This window comes from Eptesicus fuscus, chromosome 1 (genome assembly GCF_027574615.1).
Source record: "Eptesicus fuscus isolate TK198812 chromosome 1, DD_ASM_mEF_20220401, whole genome shotgun sequence".
In the NCBI taxonomy this organism is placed as follows: Eukaryota; Metazoa; Chordata; class Mammalia; order Chiroptera; family Vespertilionidae; genus Eptesicus; species Eptesicus fuscus.
In genome coordinates, this window is record NC_072473.1 from 110,573,457 (window position 1) to 110,592,709 (window position 19,253).

At 45.7% G+C, this 19,253-nt stretch overlaps 1 protein-coding gene across 2 annotated transcripts in view; it reads left to right on the forward strand.

The window, feature by feature from the left end:
- The first annotated feature begins 7,403 nt into the window (after positions 1-7,403).
- Positions 7,404-19,253, forward strand: part of HS6ST2 (heparan sulfate 6-O-sulfotransferase 2) — a 358,595-nt gene continuing 346,745 nt past the window's right edge. For both annotated transcript variants that reach the window (XM_008156954.3, XM_008156955.3), the window contains exons 1-2: positions 7,404-7,831; positions 8,688-9,206. In XM_008156954.3, the coding sequence (XP_008155176.1) occupies positions 7,404-7,831; positions 8,688-9,206 (947 nt within the window). The remainder of the gene's footprint in view (positions 7,832-8,687; positions 9,207-19,253) is intronic.

The window sequence follows — 19,253 nt, forward strand, 5'->3', positions numbered from 1 at the left end:
TGACCAGCTGATCAAATCGAAAGTGCCCTGGCCAGATGAACTATTAACTTTGTAACAATTTTATGTATTTTTATTTATTTTTTAAAATCCTACCAGAGGACATGTTTAGAGAGAGGAAGAGAGAGAGAGAGAGAGAGAGAGAGAGAGAGAGAGAGAGAGAGAAACATTGACTTGAGAGAGAAATTATCGATGGTTGCCTTCTGTATGTGCCCCAAATGGGGACTGATCCCAGGTATATGCCCTGACCTGGAATCAATCCGGCAACCTTTTGATGCACAAGACAGCACTCAACCAACTGAGTCACACCAGCTAGGGCCAGATCAACTATTAATTTTGAAGTGAATGAACCTGAAAATTAGTGTCCATAGTTTAGAGTGGAGCTGGCGTTATAAGTTCTCCACTTATAACTCTCTTCTACTCTCCATTTCAACATGTCAAGCATCTCCTCTATTGTTCTTTATACAGGTTTCAGAGTATTTCATTGCAACAATCCTTCACCAGGGGTAAGCATTGTCCTCTTCCTCCTCTCTTGTAGGTGTATCCTGGGAGGGGTCATGTGTACATGTTTCACTTCTCAGTGTGATTCAATGGATGAGGTTATCCACCCCCACAGAACACCAGCCAGGAGGGCACTGGACAGGTCTGAAGGGAGGGTGAGAAATGACAGCAGATAAAAAATCCAGTCTAGGTCACAATTAGGCCCATGGCCAGCTACCTGTCATTAAATATGTGTATATTACTATTGTGGGAAATATATCAAAGGGCTCAAATCAAAGCTCTTGACAGTCAAAAGGGAAGAGAAATGAAGTTATAGAAGTTCTACTTTCTCAGGAATTAGACTAAGTGCTCTCACTAGATTATTTTAGTTAACTCACATGACAACCCAGTGAGGTAGCTATCATTAGCCCCATTTTCATGGATGAGAAAACTGAGGCTCAAGGAGAGCTCAGTGAGTGCTGACGAAATTCCAAGGTGATGTGCTCTCCAAGCTTATGGTCTCTCCTTAAAAAAAAAAAGCTCATTTGAGATTGGATTCCTCTTTACCCTACTACTAAACCAGCTTTTTGAAGGTATCTGGTCAGGCTATTTTATAGAGTAGAAACCAAGGCCCAAAGAAGTGAAGTGACTCACAGGAACAAAGCGTCCTACTGCCAGTGGTTCCAGGCCTTGTGTTACCATAATTTTAAAACCCCTACATGAGCAGACTCTTCCATTCACTGTCAGAATATCAGAGGGAAGGGGGAGGGGGCGGGAAGAGATTAACCAAATAACTTATATGCATATATTCATTGCCCATGAGCGCAAGACAATAGAGTGGTGAAGGCCTGGGATAGTGTGAGAAATGAGTGGTGGGGGACAAAGGGGAGAAAAAAAGGGGGGGGCATCTGTAATACTCTCAACAATAAATAAAGAAAAAGTTGCACTGTCCATGAAATGGTTGGAATTCCGCATCAGGAGAAGGATTGTCATTGGTCTGCAAGCTCAGGGTCTTCCATGACCCCATTCTATGTCTTACCTTGCCTTTGCAACAGACAATCATTTAGCATACACATCATCTCCTCTTTAAATTCCTCAAGTCCCATGTTTTGTAAAGCTAAACAAATAAAACTCACTGTTTTCTGGGAGGAATATAGATGACTGTAGAAAGTGATATATATACCCAACCTGTCTGCAATGTTAAAACATGAATTTCAGAACAGTGTTTTCATTAAGTACTGCTGCTCATTCAATTTGGAGAGACTCATAAAAACAGAAACAAATTGACTCAATACTTCGCAAACCTTCCAGTTTTGTGACAAAAATCGCCTATTATTAATAGTATGAACATTATTAAAAACTAGAGGCCTGGTGCACGAAATTCGTGCACTGGGGAGGGTGTCCCTCAGCCCAGCTTGCACCCTCTCTAATATGGGACCCCTCGGGGGATGTCCAACTGCAGGTTTAGGCCCGATTCCACATTGGGCCTAATCCTGCAGTTGGACATCCCTCTCACAATCTGGGACCACTGGGTCCTAACCGTTCACCTACCTGCCTGATTGCCCCCTAACTGCTTCCTTGCTGGACTGATTGCCCCCTAACTGCTCCTCTGCGGGCCTGATTGCCCCCAAATACCCTCCTCTGCTGGCCTGATCACCCCCAAGGCTTTTATTAGTATAGATATGACCCTGCACAGAAAATTTTACTAACCCTGCTGTACAATAAGGGCTTGATGACTGAATCATTAGGACCAGACACCAAGATTTCCTTTCTTTGAATAGTGGAGGGAATACTTATCTTGTCTTTAAGTTGCCCGGAAATTAAAATGAGATAATGACTTAGAAAAGTATAAAAGCACCACATAAAGACAACTGTCTTTTTAATGAAGTGGCAAAATGAAAAACACTTTTTATTCTCCCCTTCCTTCCTTTACAGCTTTTATTTAAACTTTGAAATTTATAAAAATTTCACTCCAATTTTCATTTCTTTACATTCAACATTATTTTGTATTGGTTTCAGGTTTTATATTAGTTACAGAATAGTGGTTAGACAATCATATACTTTACAAAGTGTTCCCCGATATTTCTAGTACCCACCTGGCATCATACCATCATTACAACACTACTGACTATATTCCCTATTTAAGTGACAATGGGTTTACAGGTTCCTTTCAGTCTTTCTTTTGTGTTTTTTTGTCCTTCTTTTTCTTTTTCACTTCTTCCCTCATTTTCTTTATATAGTATCTCAATTGGCCATCAAAGCTCAGTGAAGGCACTGGGACACGCTTCATCCATTTTATAGATGAGGCCAATTCCAGTTGGCTGTGGAACTTGACTCAGCGCACAGGAAGCCCTCAGAGCCATGCTCTTTGTGCTTCCTAAGGGGCAGCGGCCCAGCAAACAGAACAAACCTTCCAGTCAGGCTTCCCAGCCTCTTTCTCAAGCACCTCTTCATTGCGGATGCTCCACATTCTTTCCTCTCCCCCCATTCTTTACTGCCCCCCCCCTTCTCCGAAGCAGGTGGAAGGCTTCCCACTCACTGCCTAGGCATGCTCTGCTATGGGGCAGGGTGTAGCGAGCTTGCTTTTGGGTCAAGGCAGGAGCAGTAGTCACTGCCTCTGAAGTGTGAAGGCCGCCTGAGCGAGGCCCATTAGCACTGGGGAGCTTCTCTGAATCATGTCAGTCAGTCCAGTACCCTGCAGTGCAGCACCCCTTCACTGAGGTGGCTCCACGCCTCAACCCCTGCCTCAGGGGTGAGGGTCCTTGCCCCTCTACCAGGAGTCCTTCCATGCCCCTTGATCCCTGGCTGGGCCCACCCACGTCTTGGGGGCACTGCAGAACCTCTGTCTCTCTGTAGATGAGGCAGATCCCTGCCCTACATCTCTGCAAAGCTATGAATCTGTGGCCAGATGCCTGGTCTGGGTCTCAGCAACCACATGCCTGCAATGTTCCCAGGGACCCTGGGAGCGGCTGGGCGAGTCCTGCCATGCCCCCCCAGGGTGGCGATCTCCGGGAGCGGCTGGGCGGGTCCTGCCACGCCCCCCCCAGGGTGGCGATCGCCCCAGGGACCCCCAGGAGAGGCTGGCTCGGCCCGGCCATGCCCCCCAAGGGTGGCGATCGCCCCCGGAACCCCCTGGAGCGGCTGGCTGGGCCCGGCCACGCCCCCCCAGGGTGGCGATTGCCCCCGGGACCCCCGGGAGTGGCTGGCTCGGCCCGGCCACGCCCCCCCAGGGTGGCCTTAGCCCCCGGGACCCCCGGGACCCCCGGGACCCCCGGGAGTGGCTGCCTGGGCCCGGCCACGCCCCCCCAGGGTGGCCTTAGCCCCCGGGATCCCCGGGAGCGGCTGGGCGGGTCCTGCCATGCCCCCCCCCAGGGTGGCGATCACCCCGGGGACCCCCAGGGAGCGGCTGGCTGGGCCCGGCCACGCCCCCCCAGGGTGGCGATGGCCCCCGGGACCCCCGAAACTAAGAGGATTGGGCGGCGCCATCTTGGTCTTCTCAACGGCTGGATAGGCCACCCAGAGTCCCTCCCCCAGCCTCTCGCAGGCCCAATCATGGGCATAGCGGAGGTGCGGTCAATTTGCATGTTTCTCTATTATAAGGTAGGATTAGTGACAGCTGGAAAGACAGTGTTGAGCATAGTGCTCAGGATAAGGGGGAATCCATATTTCATTAGTGTTTTATACTAAACTCCAAAGAGTGCCAACACTTTCTTTGACATTAAGTTTTCACTGTTTTTCTTCCTATTTGAACAGGGGACCCTGATGACAACCCTTTTACAAAGGTCCAGAATAAGTTTAGCTGCTGATTGCCTGGTGGGACCCAACAAAATGTCACAGAAACTGTCGAGGACTAGGCCTACGCTTTCCCCGGAGATGACACTCAGAGTTTGGCAGCCCTTTGGCCCTTGAGGAAGATAAGAATGCATGTGGCCTTGAATGTTAGAGCAAGAAAGTGCCCATCGAATCATAATATTTATTTTGCCTTCTTACAAATAGGGAAACTGAGCCCAAGAGCAAGCAAGTGGCTTCTTCAACGTCATACAGGGTCTCATTAGTGGCAGAGTCAAGACAAGAACCCAGGTCTCTGGATTCCCAGGCCTGTGCTCTTTCAAATACCTCCTGCTGTCTTTTCAGATTACAGCAACCAAACAAATGTCTGGAAGTACACTGCTCAGTATGCAAGGCAAGCTGACCTTTACCCTCACTCCCAGAATCATCAACCTTTTGTGGAGACAACCAGAATCCCTGCTCAGACTGCAGAGTTCTCATCTTTCAAGTTCTGAATTCCATATATATGGTATCTCCCCAAAATGTATACACACTTTAACAGCTGATAGCTCAATTTTGAAAATGAAATGTATTTTGATAAGCAATACTTTTATAATTATTCAAAGTGTGTGTATATATTTTTAGACACCCTATATACACACACACAACAACTCAGGTGGGTCTAAGAAATATGGATTTGGAAAACCAAAGTCCTGACAGTTCAAGAAGACAACTATCTTCCTCTTTTGCATCCCACCCCAATCTTCAACATAGGGCTGATTTCTGAGTATCAGGACCTTTGTTATTCAGTTCCTGAGAGGAAGCAGCCCAGGACTGCAAGAAGCATTGGAACTTCCTGCCAAGGCTTAACCTGGCCTAAGGAAAACACAGTTTTTCGGACATACACAGGAAGAATTCCCTCTTCTTAGCAGGAAGCCTCTTTACCCCAGGAGGGGTCCCCTCAGACTTGTGGGATCCCTGTTGCCCAAAAGACAATTTTCTTCCCCTTTAAGGAGCCCTGATATATGAAACCTACAATGAGAGAAGCATTTCTTTGTTTTCCTTAGAGCATAAAGAAAGGCTTGAAAATGCAAATATGCTCCAGTGAGCTGCTGTATACATTCACACTAGAATGTTAGTGACATATTAGTTATCAGAAACTGGACAGCCCTATTTTGTCCCTTCTTTGCCCTGCAACTACCAGCCTGACTGCCCTTTTCTATGAGAGTCAGACTGTAAGTGTGTATGTATGTGCTCCTTTTACCATCTAAATGAGTAAATGCAGATTTTTTTCTCCTACTAGCTACCACCCCCTCACCCTCACCTCCACCCAAGGCATGTTCTAATCCCACAAATCTCCCTTAGAGTAGAATCTCCAGAGTTAGTTGCTGGGGACATGAATGCATCACCCACCTGTTTCAGAAGTGTTTTCCTAGGGATCTCACTGAATGCCATTACATCAAGCTCTTAGGTGTAATGGCAGAGGGGTCCCCATATGACACCATGATGAGAGCCATTTACTGGATGGACTAAAGAGGTTGACTGTGTGGTTGGTCAAAGAGAAGGTGGGGACAGTTAGTAAGCAGAGCTCCTTGGCTACTCCCATAGCTTCTCACTTCCCTGACTCTTACCCTCACAGGCCCTTAGGGGGAATAGGCATGTCCTACAGCCTGGGGAATCAGGGGAGCTCTCTGGAAAGCCAAGTTGCTGCACCTGGCTCCTTAGTATAAGTTCAAGAGTCAGAGTGTCCCTCTGGAACCTGATGAACCGCCTGAAATATAGGATTCCCAAGCTTTATCCTACAGGTGGACAAAGGGATCATCACTGTTCCCAGTAGGTTTGGGGGCACATGAAAGGACTGGGAAGATCTGAAGGGAGCTAAGGGGGGGGGACAAAGCCATAAAATCGCCCAAGAAGCGCCCCTTCCTTAATTGGCCTGTGGGCACATTTGAGCTTAGATCATCAGGTAAACATAGCCTCACATTTGGAATTGCCCAAGGGAATCATCACAGTGACCCAGATGGTACAAAAGGAGGAATTGATTCTATTTTCCAGAAGAGGAAACTGAGGCTCAGGAGGGGCAAATGATTATTCCGGGGCTGCCTAGCCAGGAAGTGACATCTTTTCAGGACTTCTAGACCAGTGCTTGCTGCTTCATTACACAGAAAAAACAGGAGGGATGGAGCAGAGCTCAGCGAGGGACCAAATGTTCCTAGGGAGATACTGGGAGAGCCTGTCTCTGAAAGGACTTGCTCCCACCCCAGGACTCAGATGACTGACCATCACCCCCAGCCCCAACAGCATTGTTCTGAAACACTGCTGCCACCCTGTGCCACTTCTGCAGCAGTGGGACTGAATAGAGTGGCCATTCATTCACAGAAACACCAGTTCCCTATGTACAGCAAGCAAGCTCCACCTGATCAATCATATGGGGATAGTCTGAGTCCTGAGGATCTAGTTCTGGGAACATCTTTTCTTTCTTTGCTAATCCTTACATTGCTTGTCCTGTGGGTGAAAAGAGCCTTTTGGACACCTGGGCTTGAGGATGTACCTATTTATTAGAGGGATGGGTTGATGGTTTCTAGTTTCCTTGTTTCAAACCCTGGGGCTCTGCCCTGTGACCCTGGGCACATTTCTTCCTCTCTCTAGGTCTCAGTTTCCTCATTTGTCACATCATATAGGATTAGATGTCCCCACTCTGATGTAGTATTTAGTCATGTATCTTTCCTTCGATAAACCTAATATAAGTGAAGCCTTCCTGTAGGCACGCGCTTGATGCTGGGATTCAGCAGTAAGAGAGTGGTTTGTCTCTGCTCTGAAAAATCTCACATTTCCATTCTGTAATGTTTTTTGGTCATGATTCTCCCTTCATGTTGAATTACCTTTTCAGAAAATGCCCCTGCTTCTGTTTTAGAAAGGACATTGGCAAAGAGAGAGAGGGAAAGGGTCCAATGTGCGCCTTTGCTATTTTAGGAGACTTTGAAATAACAAGCCAAAGTGGAGTGATGCGCTCACCGTAATGATCGCCCTTACTCAAGACAAGAGGAAACCCAAGTCCTCTGCTTGTGAAGTGGCTCAAGCTCTTAGGCGTGAGGCAGTATTACATAAATTCAAGCTTGCTCCAGATCCTTAGTACCCTGAGTTGCCTGAAGGGGGGAATGGCACTGCCTGCGTGTGCAGCCGGGGTGCTCTGGCCGACACTGCAACCGGAGCGAGGAGCGCCCGCCCGCACCACCTGTCCCCGCCGGCATTCCAGAGTAGAGGCTGAATTGGCTGAGAGCCGGCCGGGATCAGTCGCCGCCTCAGTCCGAGAGGACCCTCCTAGGGGTGTGTCTCGCGGATTCAACTCCCAGCCGCTGAAGGAAGAGCCCCTAAAGGCGTCTTCCTCCCAGGCGGGAGCCGCGCGTGCCCCACTCTTCGCGCTGTTGCCCCGAGGCCGCCGCAGGCGGATGCACGACCTCCGGAGACGCTGGGACCTGGGCTCCCTCTGCCGGGCCCTGCTCACTCGGGGCCTGGCAGCGCTGGGCCACTCTCTGAAGCACGTGCTCGGTGCGATCTTCTCCAAGATTTTCGGCCCCCTAGCCAGGTACGTTATAGGCGAAAGCTGGACTCGCACGCCCGGGCCCTGGTGAGCGGGAACTGTGCGGGGAGGGTAGGGCAGCCTCGAGGGGGAGAGAAAGGCGAAAAGTTCCAGGTGGCCCTTGGCGAAGGGGCTTGGGCGCTCCGAAGGGAAGCAGCGCGCCTTTGGCTATGCTGCTGCTCCCTCCCCGAGCACCGCCGGCACCGGGAGCGCGGAGTCTCTGCCTGCAAATCTGGCTGCCGGTGGACTCCTTCCCCCAGGGGAACTCAGCTCGCCCGGCTGTGATCTCACTCCAGGCGCCCTCCTAGATGGGCAACCGGGTGCAGGAAAGAGCTAAGGCTTTGGGGTCTTGGGGAGGAAGACTGCTGGGGCAGGCGAGGAGGCGGCTGCTTGAGCGCCTAGAGGACTGGGGGGGGGGCGGGGGAAAGAAGCTTGGGAGAGTCCTGTGGGTGAAGCGGGATGGTGATGGGAGCCACGGAACCACTGAAAGTGGAGGGAGACACGCGGGGGCTCGGACTGGGGGTTGTGAGTTGGAAAGCCAGGCAACTGGGGTCCTGGGGGTACGAAACCCCGCGAAACGGCTCCTGAGAGCTCTGGCGCGGGGAGAGGGCAGGCGACCAGCGGGAAGGAGTCGGGGGTGGAGGTGGGGGAGGCTGTGCGGCAGAAGCCACAGCGCTGAGCCTGCCGGGAAGAAAGGAAGCGGGGAAGGGCGCCACTGCTGCTGCCTCCGCTGTAGAACACTCCGCGTGGAGGGGAGGAGGAGAGGGGCGCAACGGTGGCGCCAGGGGGTGGGGGATTGCGGGCGCACGGCGAGTGCGGGCTGAGCTGTGGGATTGACGTAACGAGCTTGGGTTTCCCTCAGCGTCGGGAATATGGATGAGAAATCCAACAAGCTGCTGCTGGCTTTGGTGATGCTCTTCCTATTTGCCGTGATCGTCCTCCAATACGTGTGCCCCGGCACAGAATGCCAGCTCCTCCGCCTGCAGGCTTTCAGCTCCCCTATGCCGGACCCGTACCGCTCAGAGGATGAGAGTTCCGCCAGGTTCGTGCCCCGTTACAATTTCAGCCGCAGCGATCTCCTGCGCAAGGTAGACTTCGATATCAAGGGCGATGACCTGATCGTGTTCCTGCACATCCAGAAGACCGGAGGTACCACTTTTGGCCGCCACCTTGTGCGCAACATCCAGCTGGAGCAGCCTTGCGAATGCCGCGTGGGTCAGAAGAAATGCACTTGCCACCGGCCGGGTAAGCGGGAGACCTGGCTCTTCTCCAGGTTCTCCACTGGCTGGAGCTGCGGGCTGCACGCGGACTGGACTGAGCTTACTAGCTGCGTGCCCGCTGTGGTGGATGGCAAGCGCGATGCCAAGCTGAGACCGTCCAGGTGAGTGCGCGCCCACATTGAAACAGTGCTCTGGAGCGCCAGAGTGCCTGTGACCCCAGTGCTCACCTCGGCGCCCTCGGGGTTGCGCCCCTGCTGGGCAGGCGCCAGGTGCCCTAGCGCGCGCGATCTGGGCGCGGTGGCAGCAAGGGAAGCCTGTCCACTGTCCGCGGGTTGGCCAGCTTGGTGGCTGGGAGCGGGTGTAGGAAAGCCCGGAACAAGCGTCCCCCCCCCCCACCGCCGCCCGATGTTGGGACAGGGTAGGGCACATAGGAGAGAACCATGATGTGTGTAGTGTCCCTGAATCCCACCAGTCCTAGCTCTTCTCCACACCCCGGTTCCGAAGTCTCCTTTAAACTTTTTTTCCTCTTTTCCACTCCCGCATTCTTTCTCCCTTTTATTCTCACTTCTATTTACCTTGATCTTGCCTTCTCCATAGAAATTTCTTCTCTCACTTTCTCTTTTTCCTCTTTCACCATTTTCTGCTTTCTTTTTTTTTTTCTCTTCTTGGCTGACTTTTGTCCCCTTTTCTTCCTCTTTTTTCTCCTGTGGCTCTAGTCTCCCAGGAGAGTGGGTGTCCTTCTGCCGCTGTCTGAGGACACCGGAGAGAGCTTGTGTATCCAGCTTGTGCCCCTCTCTAGTGGCTGCACGCCAGGCATCCTAGGCGGTTTTCCAGTGCTAGGGTCATCCTCAAGGCCTATGGGCGGGCTGGGACGCTGTCCCAACCCCATGGGGGGTTCATCCTTGAGAAACTGCTTGTGATTTACAAACCCTGAGCCCCAATCTCCAGGTGCAGCCTGCCCATTTGCTGGAATCTGGGACTGATGCGAAAAAACCTGATATATGAAGAGCTTGTAGCCATTTGCTTTTGAAATTAGGATCATTTTCCTCTATCCATCTGCAATGCCGGGTTGGTGGAGGTCATGGAGTACCATAAAGGTGGTTCTTGGGAGGGTGCGTTGGGTGCAAGTGCTCCAGCAAGAGCTCCCATTCTCCCAAAAACAAATAAGCTGAGCAGATAAGGGAATGGGCAAGGTAAGTCTAGTTGCCAGGGAGCCTCTGGACTGGGTCTCTGGGCAGGTAAAGTCATGGCTGTGCTCTTTGCTTCCTATCTAAGTGACAGCAGGGGCTCTTGAGGATGCTGCTGATTCAATGGCTGCCTATCTGGACCCTCTCTCAACACTCCTTGCTAACCCTTCGTGGGAGATACTCAGGACGCGGTGGTCTGGATTAGGAGGTGTTCTGGACTAGACGGTGCTCTGGACTAGGCAGTGCTTTGCAGGTGTCACTTGGAATGCTATAGCCAGTGCAGTTTCTTCTGTCCAGCTTCAGGCAAATGGAGCCCTCTGCCTTTCTGGCGACCACTGAGATTCAGAGGAATCATCACTCCCTACTCTCCCTTCCCTCAGTTTACAGTGCCCTTTCTTGAAAGCTGAAATTCTGGCAGAATCTGTTGCATTTTCCTTTCCAGTGCTAACAGATTTTTTTTTTTGTCATCTTAAGAGAATCTTGGCCTCAGGAAATTTGCTGCTTCAATCCATTATGAGAACTGTGTAAGTCATGGTCACCACAATATTCTGGTGTTTACGAAGATTCCAAACAATTTGGCAATATTGCAGATAATTTATCTTGCTGATGAAACTTGTAGGTGTAATGAGGGGTGGTGATATAAAAAGCTTTTTACGGCAAAAATAAAATTACACAGCTGTGACTGTGTCAGAGAAGTAAAACTGAGTACCACAGGACACATATGCCTTTTAAAATCCTTTTGGACATGTAGGTCAGGGTGTGACATATTGTATAAACACACCTCCTAGATTGCCCCAAATCAAAGTAAAATCATTTGGGGAAAATGAAATTTTCTTTTTTATAAATTAAAAAATATTTTTGTATTGACTTCAGAGAGGAAGGGAGAGGGAGGGAGAGATAAAAACATCAATGATGAGAGAGAATCATCTATTGGCTTTCTCCTGCATGCCCCCTACTGGGGATGAGTCCTCAAACTGGACAAGTGCCCTGATTGGGACTCAAACCTTGACCCCCTGGTTCATAGGTGGATGCTTAACCACTGAGCAGCACTGTCCGGGTAGTATGAGATTTTCTTGGTCGTAAAATGACCACAGTGCCATGTAGTCTAATCAAAGAAGAACCACTTTTTAAAGAGAGTTACTGGATCTTATAATATTTGCAAAAATGAAATAAAATTTGCTAAAGAAACATCATGATATCCAAAGGGCACCATTTTATTTCATTAATTCTTACCCATTTCCAGAAATATTCATTTTGAAGAATAGTGAGAGCCTGAGAGTTCCAGAATTTCCCAGGATGTTAACAAATCCATGCTTGCAGGACCAGTTCTGTGAGTTCTGATAATCTATATGAGCCAAGAGATGTATAAGTGAGATTGTGTGTGTGTGTGTGTGTGTGTGTGTACATACGCATGTAGTGAAAATTAGAGACAGAGGCAGCTGTACTGGCACTGATGTGTGAGGGTTAGGAACTAATCTCAAGAGATGAGAGAGTCAACCATTGGGAGTTCCTGCGTCCAGAAGCCTACTGTGCTGAACTGAGGTGAACAACAGCTTAGCCTGTTTGGCCTATGAGTTCCGACACCTGGGTCTTAGTTCCAGGCCAGCCATGAACCAGCTGTGTGACCTTGGACCACACCATGTCCAAGCCTGATATGTGTGAAGAGCACATTCCAGTTTCTGATGAGCTTTCACATTTCTTATCTCTGGTATCTCTTTGTAAATGTGCACTATCTTTGGGAAGAGGGCAGAGTGGGCAAAAGTATCGCAATTTATCAAATAACTGTGAAGCCCAGAGGGGCTGAAGGACTTTCCCAATTGAGCACTTTAGTAGCACAATAGGAATCTTACTCCAATTCTGTTTGACTCCACAGCTGTTTTGGTCTTTTCACTGTGCCTTGATGAGTACAGTGAGATATTTCATGTTAGTAAATATCACAAAATAAACACTCAACAAATGTTAACTGATATTGTTGTCACCTACATTATCACCGTTTTTAGTAACTTTACACATGTGAGTTTGGATGAGAGATTGGACCAGGGTTGCCACACCCATCGGAAGAAGAGATTTCCATCTCTGAGGATTTATGCTCACCAGGAATAGTTCTCCTGGTTAGGTTGCAGAGGGGCTTTTGATTGTTATGTTGGAAATCACTACAAAGCAAAAAAGAATAAGAGGGTGCTGGGAGCCTGGTGAATAAGTGTCAGAGGAGCCTTCACCAGTGACAGGGCCCACCTTCTGAGTCATAACCACCCACCGGCATTATAGGGCATGAGAGGCCAATGTGGCCATACAGCAAGACCCTGAATCCTGCTCTCATTGCTACATTTGAGATGGCTTCCCTGTCTCAGCATATGGTACAGTGTTTGGGTGATATATAACTGCTCAATAGAAACGATTATAGCCTTGTTGCCTAGAGAAGACAAAGAGAGAGTGCTTGGTTGGCAAAAGACACAAGTTGTTTATTAAGAATAACATTTCTTTTTTAAAAAACTTGAAATTTCATTTCATTCATCTATTTGCTAATATGTTGTTTGGGATGAGATAAGAGTTCTGCTCAGTCTAGAATTTCTAAGACTATTTTTGAAAATGTAATAAAACATTGTTGCTTACTAGCTGTCAAAACTCATAAATTCTGCAGACTTTTTTTTTTTAAGCCAAATTCCTTCTGTTTGTAGTCAATTCTAGTGCATCACTTGATGTGGGAGGAATTGAGAATTGGGCATCAAGAAATTGTCCTAGCGTCATTCTTCTTCACAAGGTGTGGCACTGGCCTGCACACACAGAGTGGCTGGGAGGAGGAGGAGGTCAGTATCTATACAATTCAAAGTATCTGATCATCATATTCATGTTGCATCTTAGACTTTTAGCATCTTTAAATTTTCCAGTAGCTGCATGGGAGAGTAATTAGTTGTTATCTAAAATTCAGTAGGCAATCACTAATATGAAAGGACTAAAAGGCATTTATATGGAGAAAAGCTTTCTTTTTTTCTTTTTTTTTTGTCATTCCTTTTAAAATATTGTAAATGCTTTATTTTTTCCATTTCTTTTTAAAAGGTAGCTCTATTTTGAAAGAGCTATGTTTTATTTTAAAATTTTTAATTTTAGCCCTAGTCGGTTTGGCTCAGTGGATAGAGCATTGGCCTGCTGACTGAAGGGTCCAAGGTTGGATTCTGGCCAAGGGCACATGCCTGGTTGTGGGCTCCATCCCCAGTAGGGGGCGTGCAGGAGGCAGCCAATCAATGAGTCTCTCTCATCCATGTTTCTAGCTCTCTCTTCCTCTCTGAAATCAATAAAGTAATTTTAATTTTTCACTTACAGTTTACAGTCAATATTGTTTTGTATTTGTTTCAGGTGGACGGTATAATAGTTAAACAATCACATAATTTATGAAGTGTTCCCCCTGGTATTTCTGGTACCCACCTGGCACCCTGTGTAGTTATTACAATATCATTGACTATATTTTCCACGTTATACTTTTACATCCCTGTGACTATTTTGTAACTACCAATTTGTACTTCTTAAAAATATTTTTTTATTGATTTGAGAGAGGAAGGGAGAGGGAAAGAGAGATAGAAACATCAATGATGAGAAAGAGTCATTGATTGGCTGCTTTCTGTATGCCCCACACTGGGGATAAAGCCTGCAACTCAGGCATGTGCTCTGACCAGGAATTGAACAGTGACCTCCTGGTTCGTAGGTTGACACTCAACCACTGAGCCACACTATGGGCCAATTTGTACTTTTTAATCCCTTCACCTTTTCCACCAAATCTCCCAATGCTCCTCTCCTCTGGCAACCATCAGTCTGTTCTCTGTGTCTGAGTCTGTTTCAATTTAATTTGGTCTTATTTTGTTCTTCAAATTTTTTCATAAAGTGAAATCACATGGTATTTGGAAAATGCTATGTCTTAATAATAACTCCATAGTGCATGTGCCTGCTCACACCTCACATGCCCATGCTCCAACTCCTTTGCTTTTTAGATTTTGCAATAAAACATGATGAATTGACAGGCTTGTGGTACAGGGAAGGGCAGCGAGTGAATGGACTGTTACAGCCAGCAATTCTGTCCATCAGGCTATAGGCCACTTGACTCTCCCAGGACAGCTTTACATACTGAGGATGAATTTCCTGAGTTATCTTTGATAAAAGCTGTTTTACTCTTCCACTATTTCACAGGAGAGGGAGAGACATTCACCATGATAACATCTGTAAAACTTCAGCAGTATTAGTTAGCATCTTTGCATGAAGGGAAAATGTGTTATTTGGAGTCCCAGCAAAGCTCTGAGTTCTTAAGGAAGTATAAAAGGTCCTTTAGAATTAGCATTTCTTAGTATAATTTTACATTATTGCTGTTATGTGGCAATAACAATTTTAGAGTGTCTTTTATAGATATCTGTTTTCAACCTTGGTAATATGAAATGTCATTAAAGAATAGTCATCTCTTCTATCTGTTAGTCATTAAACAACATTTTTGTAACAATGCCCATTATATTCCAGGAAAGACATGTCATCCTTTCTCTCACAAATATTACAATAGAACAGAACACTTTGGTATTTTAGATATTTAATAAAGAAGAATTTTGTTTGAACATGATTTGAATATCAATAATGTATTTAAAATGGCATACCTTTACTTTACTAGAATATATTTAAAAACAGAGTTAAGTCCGTCTGTTTATGTTACAGTTTAGATCCAATCAGCAAACTTTGTGGAGTAAGTATTATGAACTCCTAGCAATGCTAGCATAGCAGTTTGGGAAGATTAGAGGCAAGACAAAGTAAAAAAAAGCCAAATTTGCCATCTTCAGCCACAAGTCCATAAAGACTAGTGAGTAAAGTGTAGAACACTGTAGTATAGATAGATCAGTGGTGGAGGAACTTGTGATTCTTGTCAAGTTCATACCTGTCTGTAAAAATGGGAGATTTAAATGTGATACTTTCTAAGACCCTTTGCTTTTTAAAGTATGAGGAATGGGCGAGAAAAAGGAGAAATCTGTTTTTCAAGACTTCTGGGAATAGGTAGGGAATATTTAGAAGACACAGGGTATCCTAAATACCCTGTGTCTTCTAAATATTGGTAACAAAATGAAGACCCATCTATATGCTGCTTACGAGAATTGGTAACAAAATGAAGACCCATCTATATGAATTGGTAACATATAAGAATTGGTAACAAAATGAAGACCCATCTATATGCTGCTTACGAGAGGCTGACCTAAGATTGAAATATACATACAGACTAAAGAGATGGAAAAAAAAATTTCATGCAAATGGCAAAGAAAATAATGTGGGTTAGAAATATATTAGACAAAATAGACTCAAAACAAAGGCCATAAAAGAGACAAGGAAATACATTACATAATGCTAAAGGAATTTATTTGACCAAAGGATGTAACTCTTGTAAACCTTTATGCATCCGACATAGGAGCTCCTAAAAAAAGTAAAGCAAATCTTGATGGACATAAAGGGAGACATTGATAGCAATACAGTCACAGGGGATTTTAACACCCCATTGACATCAATGGATAGACCTTCCAGATATAAAATAAACAAGGAGTTAGTGGATTTAAATCACAAACTAGATCAGATGGATTTAATTGATATCTTCAGAGCATTTCACCCCAAAGCAGCAGAATATACATTCTTTTCAAGTGCACATGGAACATTTTCTAGGATAGACCACATGTTAGGATGCAAAACAAATATCACTAAATTTAAGAGGTTTTAAATCATATCAAGCATCTTCTTTAACCATAATGGTATGAAACTTGAAATCAGTTACAAGAAAGTAAACTGAAAAACACACAAAGACATGGACACTAACATTAATGGGTTAACAATGAGATCAAGGAAGAAATTTAAAAAATACTTTGAAACAGATTAAAATGACTATACAATAGCCCCAAATCTATGGGACACAGCAAAAGCAGTCCTAAGAGGGAATGTCATAACATTACAGGTCTACCTGAAGAAACAATAAAAATCTCAATTAAACAATATAACTTTACATTTAAAGGAATTAGAAAAAGAACAACAAAGCCCAAAGTGAGTAGAAGAAAGGTAATAAAGATCAGAATAGAAACAAAATAAGAGTCTAGAAAAAAATTACAAATGATCAATGAAACCAAGAACTGGTTCTTTGAAAAGATAAAATGGATTGACAAACTTTTAACCATACTCATCAAGAAAAAGGATAGAGAACCCAAAAAATCAGAAGTGAAAGAAGAGAAGTAACAACCGACTCCGCAGAAATACATGGAATTGCAAGAAAATATTATGAACAATGATATGCCAACAATTTGGACAATCTGGATGAAATGGGTAAAATTTTAAAAATATACTATTTACAAAACTGAATCAGGAAGAATCAGAAATTCTGAATAGATTGATTACAACTAAATAAATTGAAACATTTATAAAAAAAATGCTCCTAACAAAAATCCTGGACCAGATGGTTTCACAGGTAAATTTTACCAAACATCCAAAAAAGAACTAACACTTATCCTTCTCATACTATTACAAAAAATTCAAGCGGAGTGAAGATTCCCAAGCTCCTTTTACCAGGCCATCATTATCTTAATTCCAAAACCAGATAAAGACACTATAAAGAAAGTAAATTATAGGCCAATATCCCTGATGAACATTGATGTTAAAATCCTTAACAAAATATATATGATGATCAAGTGGGGTTTATTCCGGGCATGCAAGGTTGGTACAATATTTGTAAATCAATAAATGTACAACACATAAACAAAATGAAGGAATAAAATCACGTGATTATATCAACAGATTAAAAAAATCATTTGATAAAATCCAGCACCCATTTATGATAAAAATTCTCAGCAAAGTGGGAATAGAGGGTACATACCTCAGCTTAATAAAGACCGTATATGACAAATCCACAGCTGACTTAATAATCAATGGGCAGAAACTAAAACTGTTTTCCTTAAGATGGGGAACAAGAGGGATGTCTGCTTTCACCACTCATATTCAACATAGTACTGGAAATCCTAGCCACAGTAATCAGACAGGAAGAATAAATAAAAGGTACTCAAATGGGAAAGGAGTAAGTAAAACTGTCACTAGTCTCAGATGACATGATATTGTACATAGAAAATCCTAAAGATACCTTTCATAGGTGGGATCTCCCCTCAGGTTGGCTGACTGGGAGGCTCAACCCCAACCATGTCATGCTAGCTGTTGTGCAGGTGCTGACAGAACAAAACAAAACAAAAAATAAAAACATACAAAAGACAGTAACAGCAATAACAACAGAAAAAGAAAAGATTATTAGGAAAGAGAAAAGAGAACAAGAATAATAAAAGGAAAAACATCTGAGGAAAAAAGGGGGAAGAATATGAAAAGAAAGAAGGCAGATAAAAGAATAAGAATAAAGAATAGGGAAAGGAAAACAGTATTAAAGAAAAGAGGAAGAACAGAAATTATAAAAAGGAAAAAAAAGAGAGAAGGAGAAAGATAAAATAGAGTAAGGAAAGGAAATAGAGAAATAAGATATGAAAGAAAAAGATTAAAAAATAATAACAAAGCAATAAGTAGAAAACAATTAAGAAAAAAAAGCAAAGTAGAGTTTGTCTCTGCAGAGTTTAGAGCCTGCTGGGATCTCCCTTTGGGTCCTATTCTTTTGTTGACTGAGGCTGACATTTGTATGCTGATTCCTGGCCCTCTGGGAGGTACTTTAGTGCTAAGCACTGTCAGAAGATGACAATGTTTGGCTCTTGCAACCTGTTGGAAGCTTCAAGCAGTGCACAGTTTGTGGCTGCCTCTACAGGGCTGCGCATGGGAGGGGCCAAGCTGCTTTGTAAGGCGGGCTTATTAGCACTGGCCAGGGCAGTCAACAAACATCCCAAGGCACCTCGAGATCAGCCTCAACCCAGGATCCGCCTCCACCTGCAGGTCAGCTGTCAGACTTAGTCATTGAAAAGGCTGTTTCTGAAAGGGCATTTGTCGGAATCTGGAGAATGAGACCTCTGGATCTCCTGTGAACAGGAGGCACTATTCAGATTTCAGGGAAGATGGTGGCTGTGCCCCCCCCCATTCCAGAGCCACACATCTGAGTCTGTCCCAGAATATTTCCTTGACATTGGCATAGTGGAGCCCCTTATATATAGTGTGGTGTGGTCTACTGGAAGCTGGAAGCTTCTAGCAGTTCTCCCATGAGGGGCAAGCACCTGTCAGGTTTCCAGAAAAGAGGGAGGAATAGCTCTACCCCAAAGCCAGTCACTGATGCCCCTTAAGTCTGCTCAGACCCATAGGCTTGGCCTCTGCTGCTGCCTCCACAGCAGGGATCCAGTGCGGGGAATCGGCAAGCAGGATTCCCAAGGGTGGGGTGAGCAGGATTCCTGAGGTTGGGGCAAACTATCCCCGATGGCAGGGTAATTGCCTTTCCCAGGATTGTTACTGCTGGGAGGGGTTTGCGCCTCTCAGGAAAAATGGCTTCTGCCATAGCAGGGTTGGGGTGATGACCTCGCACAGGTATCCTGGCTGTTGCTCTTCCACATCTCTCCCTAATGCCTCCCACCTCAGACTCTCCTAAGGCAACTCCAGTGCATACCGCCCTCCTTCCACCAAAGCCCTGGGTGAGTGGCTGCAAAGGAAAGAAAAATCCTGTGCAGTGTTTTTTGTTATTGTTTGTTTTAAAGTGCCTTTCTCAATGACAGGCTCCATTTCTCCCTGGCTATAGAAGTCACAGTTGCCTTTCACAGCTGGATGTTATGTGGGCTGCTGTTCTAGATCTGGTGCTCCAGGCTGGGGAGCCCAACTTGGGGTCCAGGCCTCACTCCTCTCAGGGGAACCCCCCCCCCTGCAGCTTAGAGATCCCTCCTCACCCTAGGCTTGCTGCTCCTGGGAACTGGGTCAGCACCTCTTTCAACCCTGCCCTTCTGCTCAGGTGGTTTCTGCCCTTCCTGTTAAAAGTCTCTTCTTCAGCTAGTCTTCAGTTGGAAATTCAGGGTGAATGTTCCCCAATTTAGTTTTTATTTCTAGTTTGGTGTTCTGAGA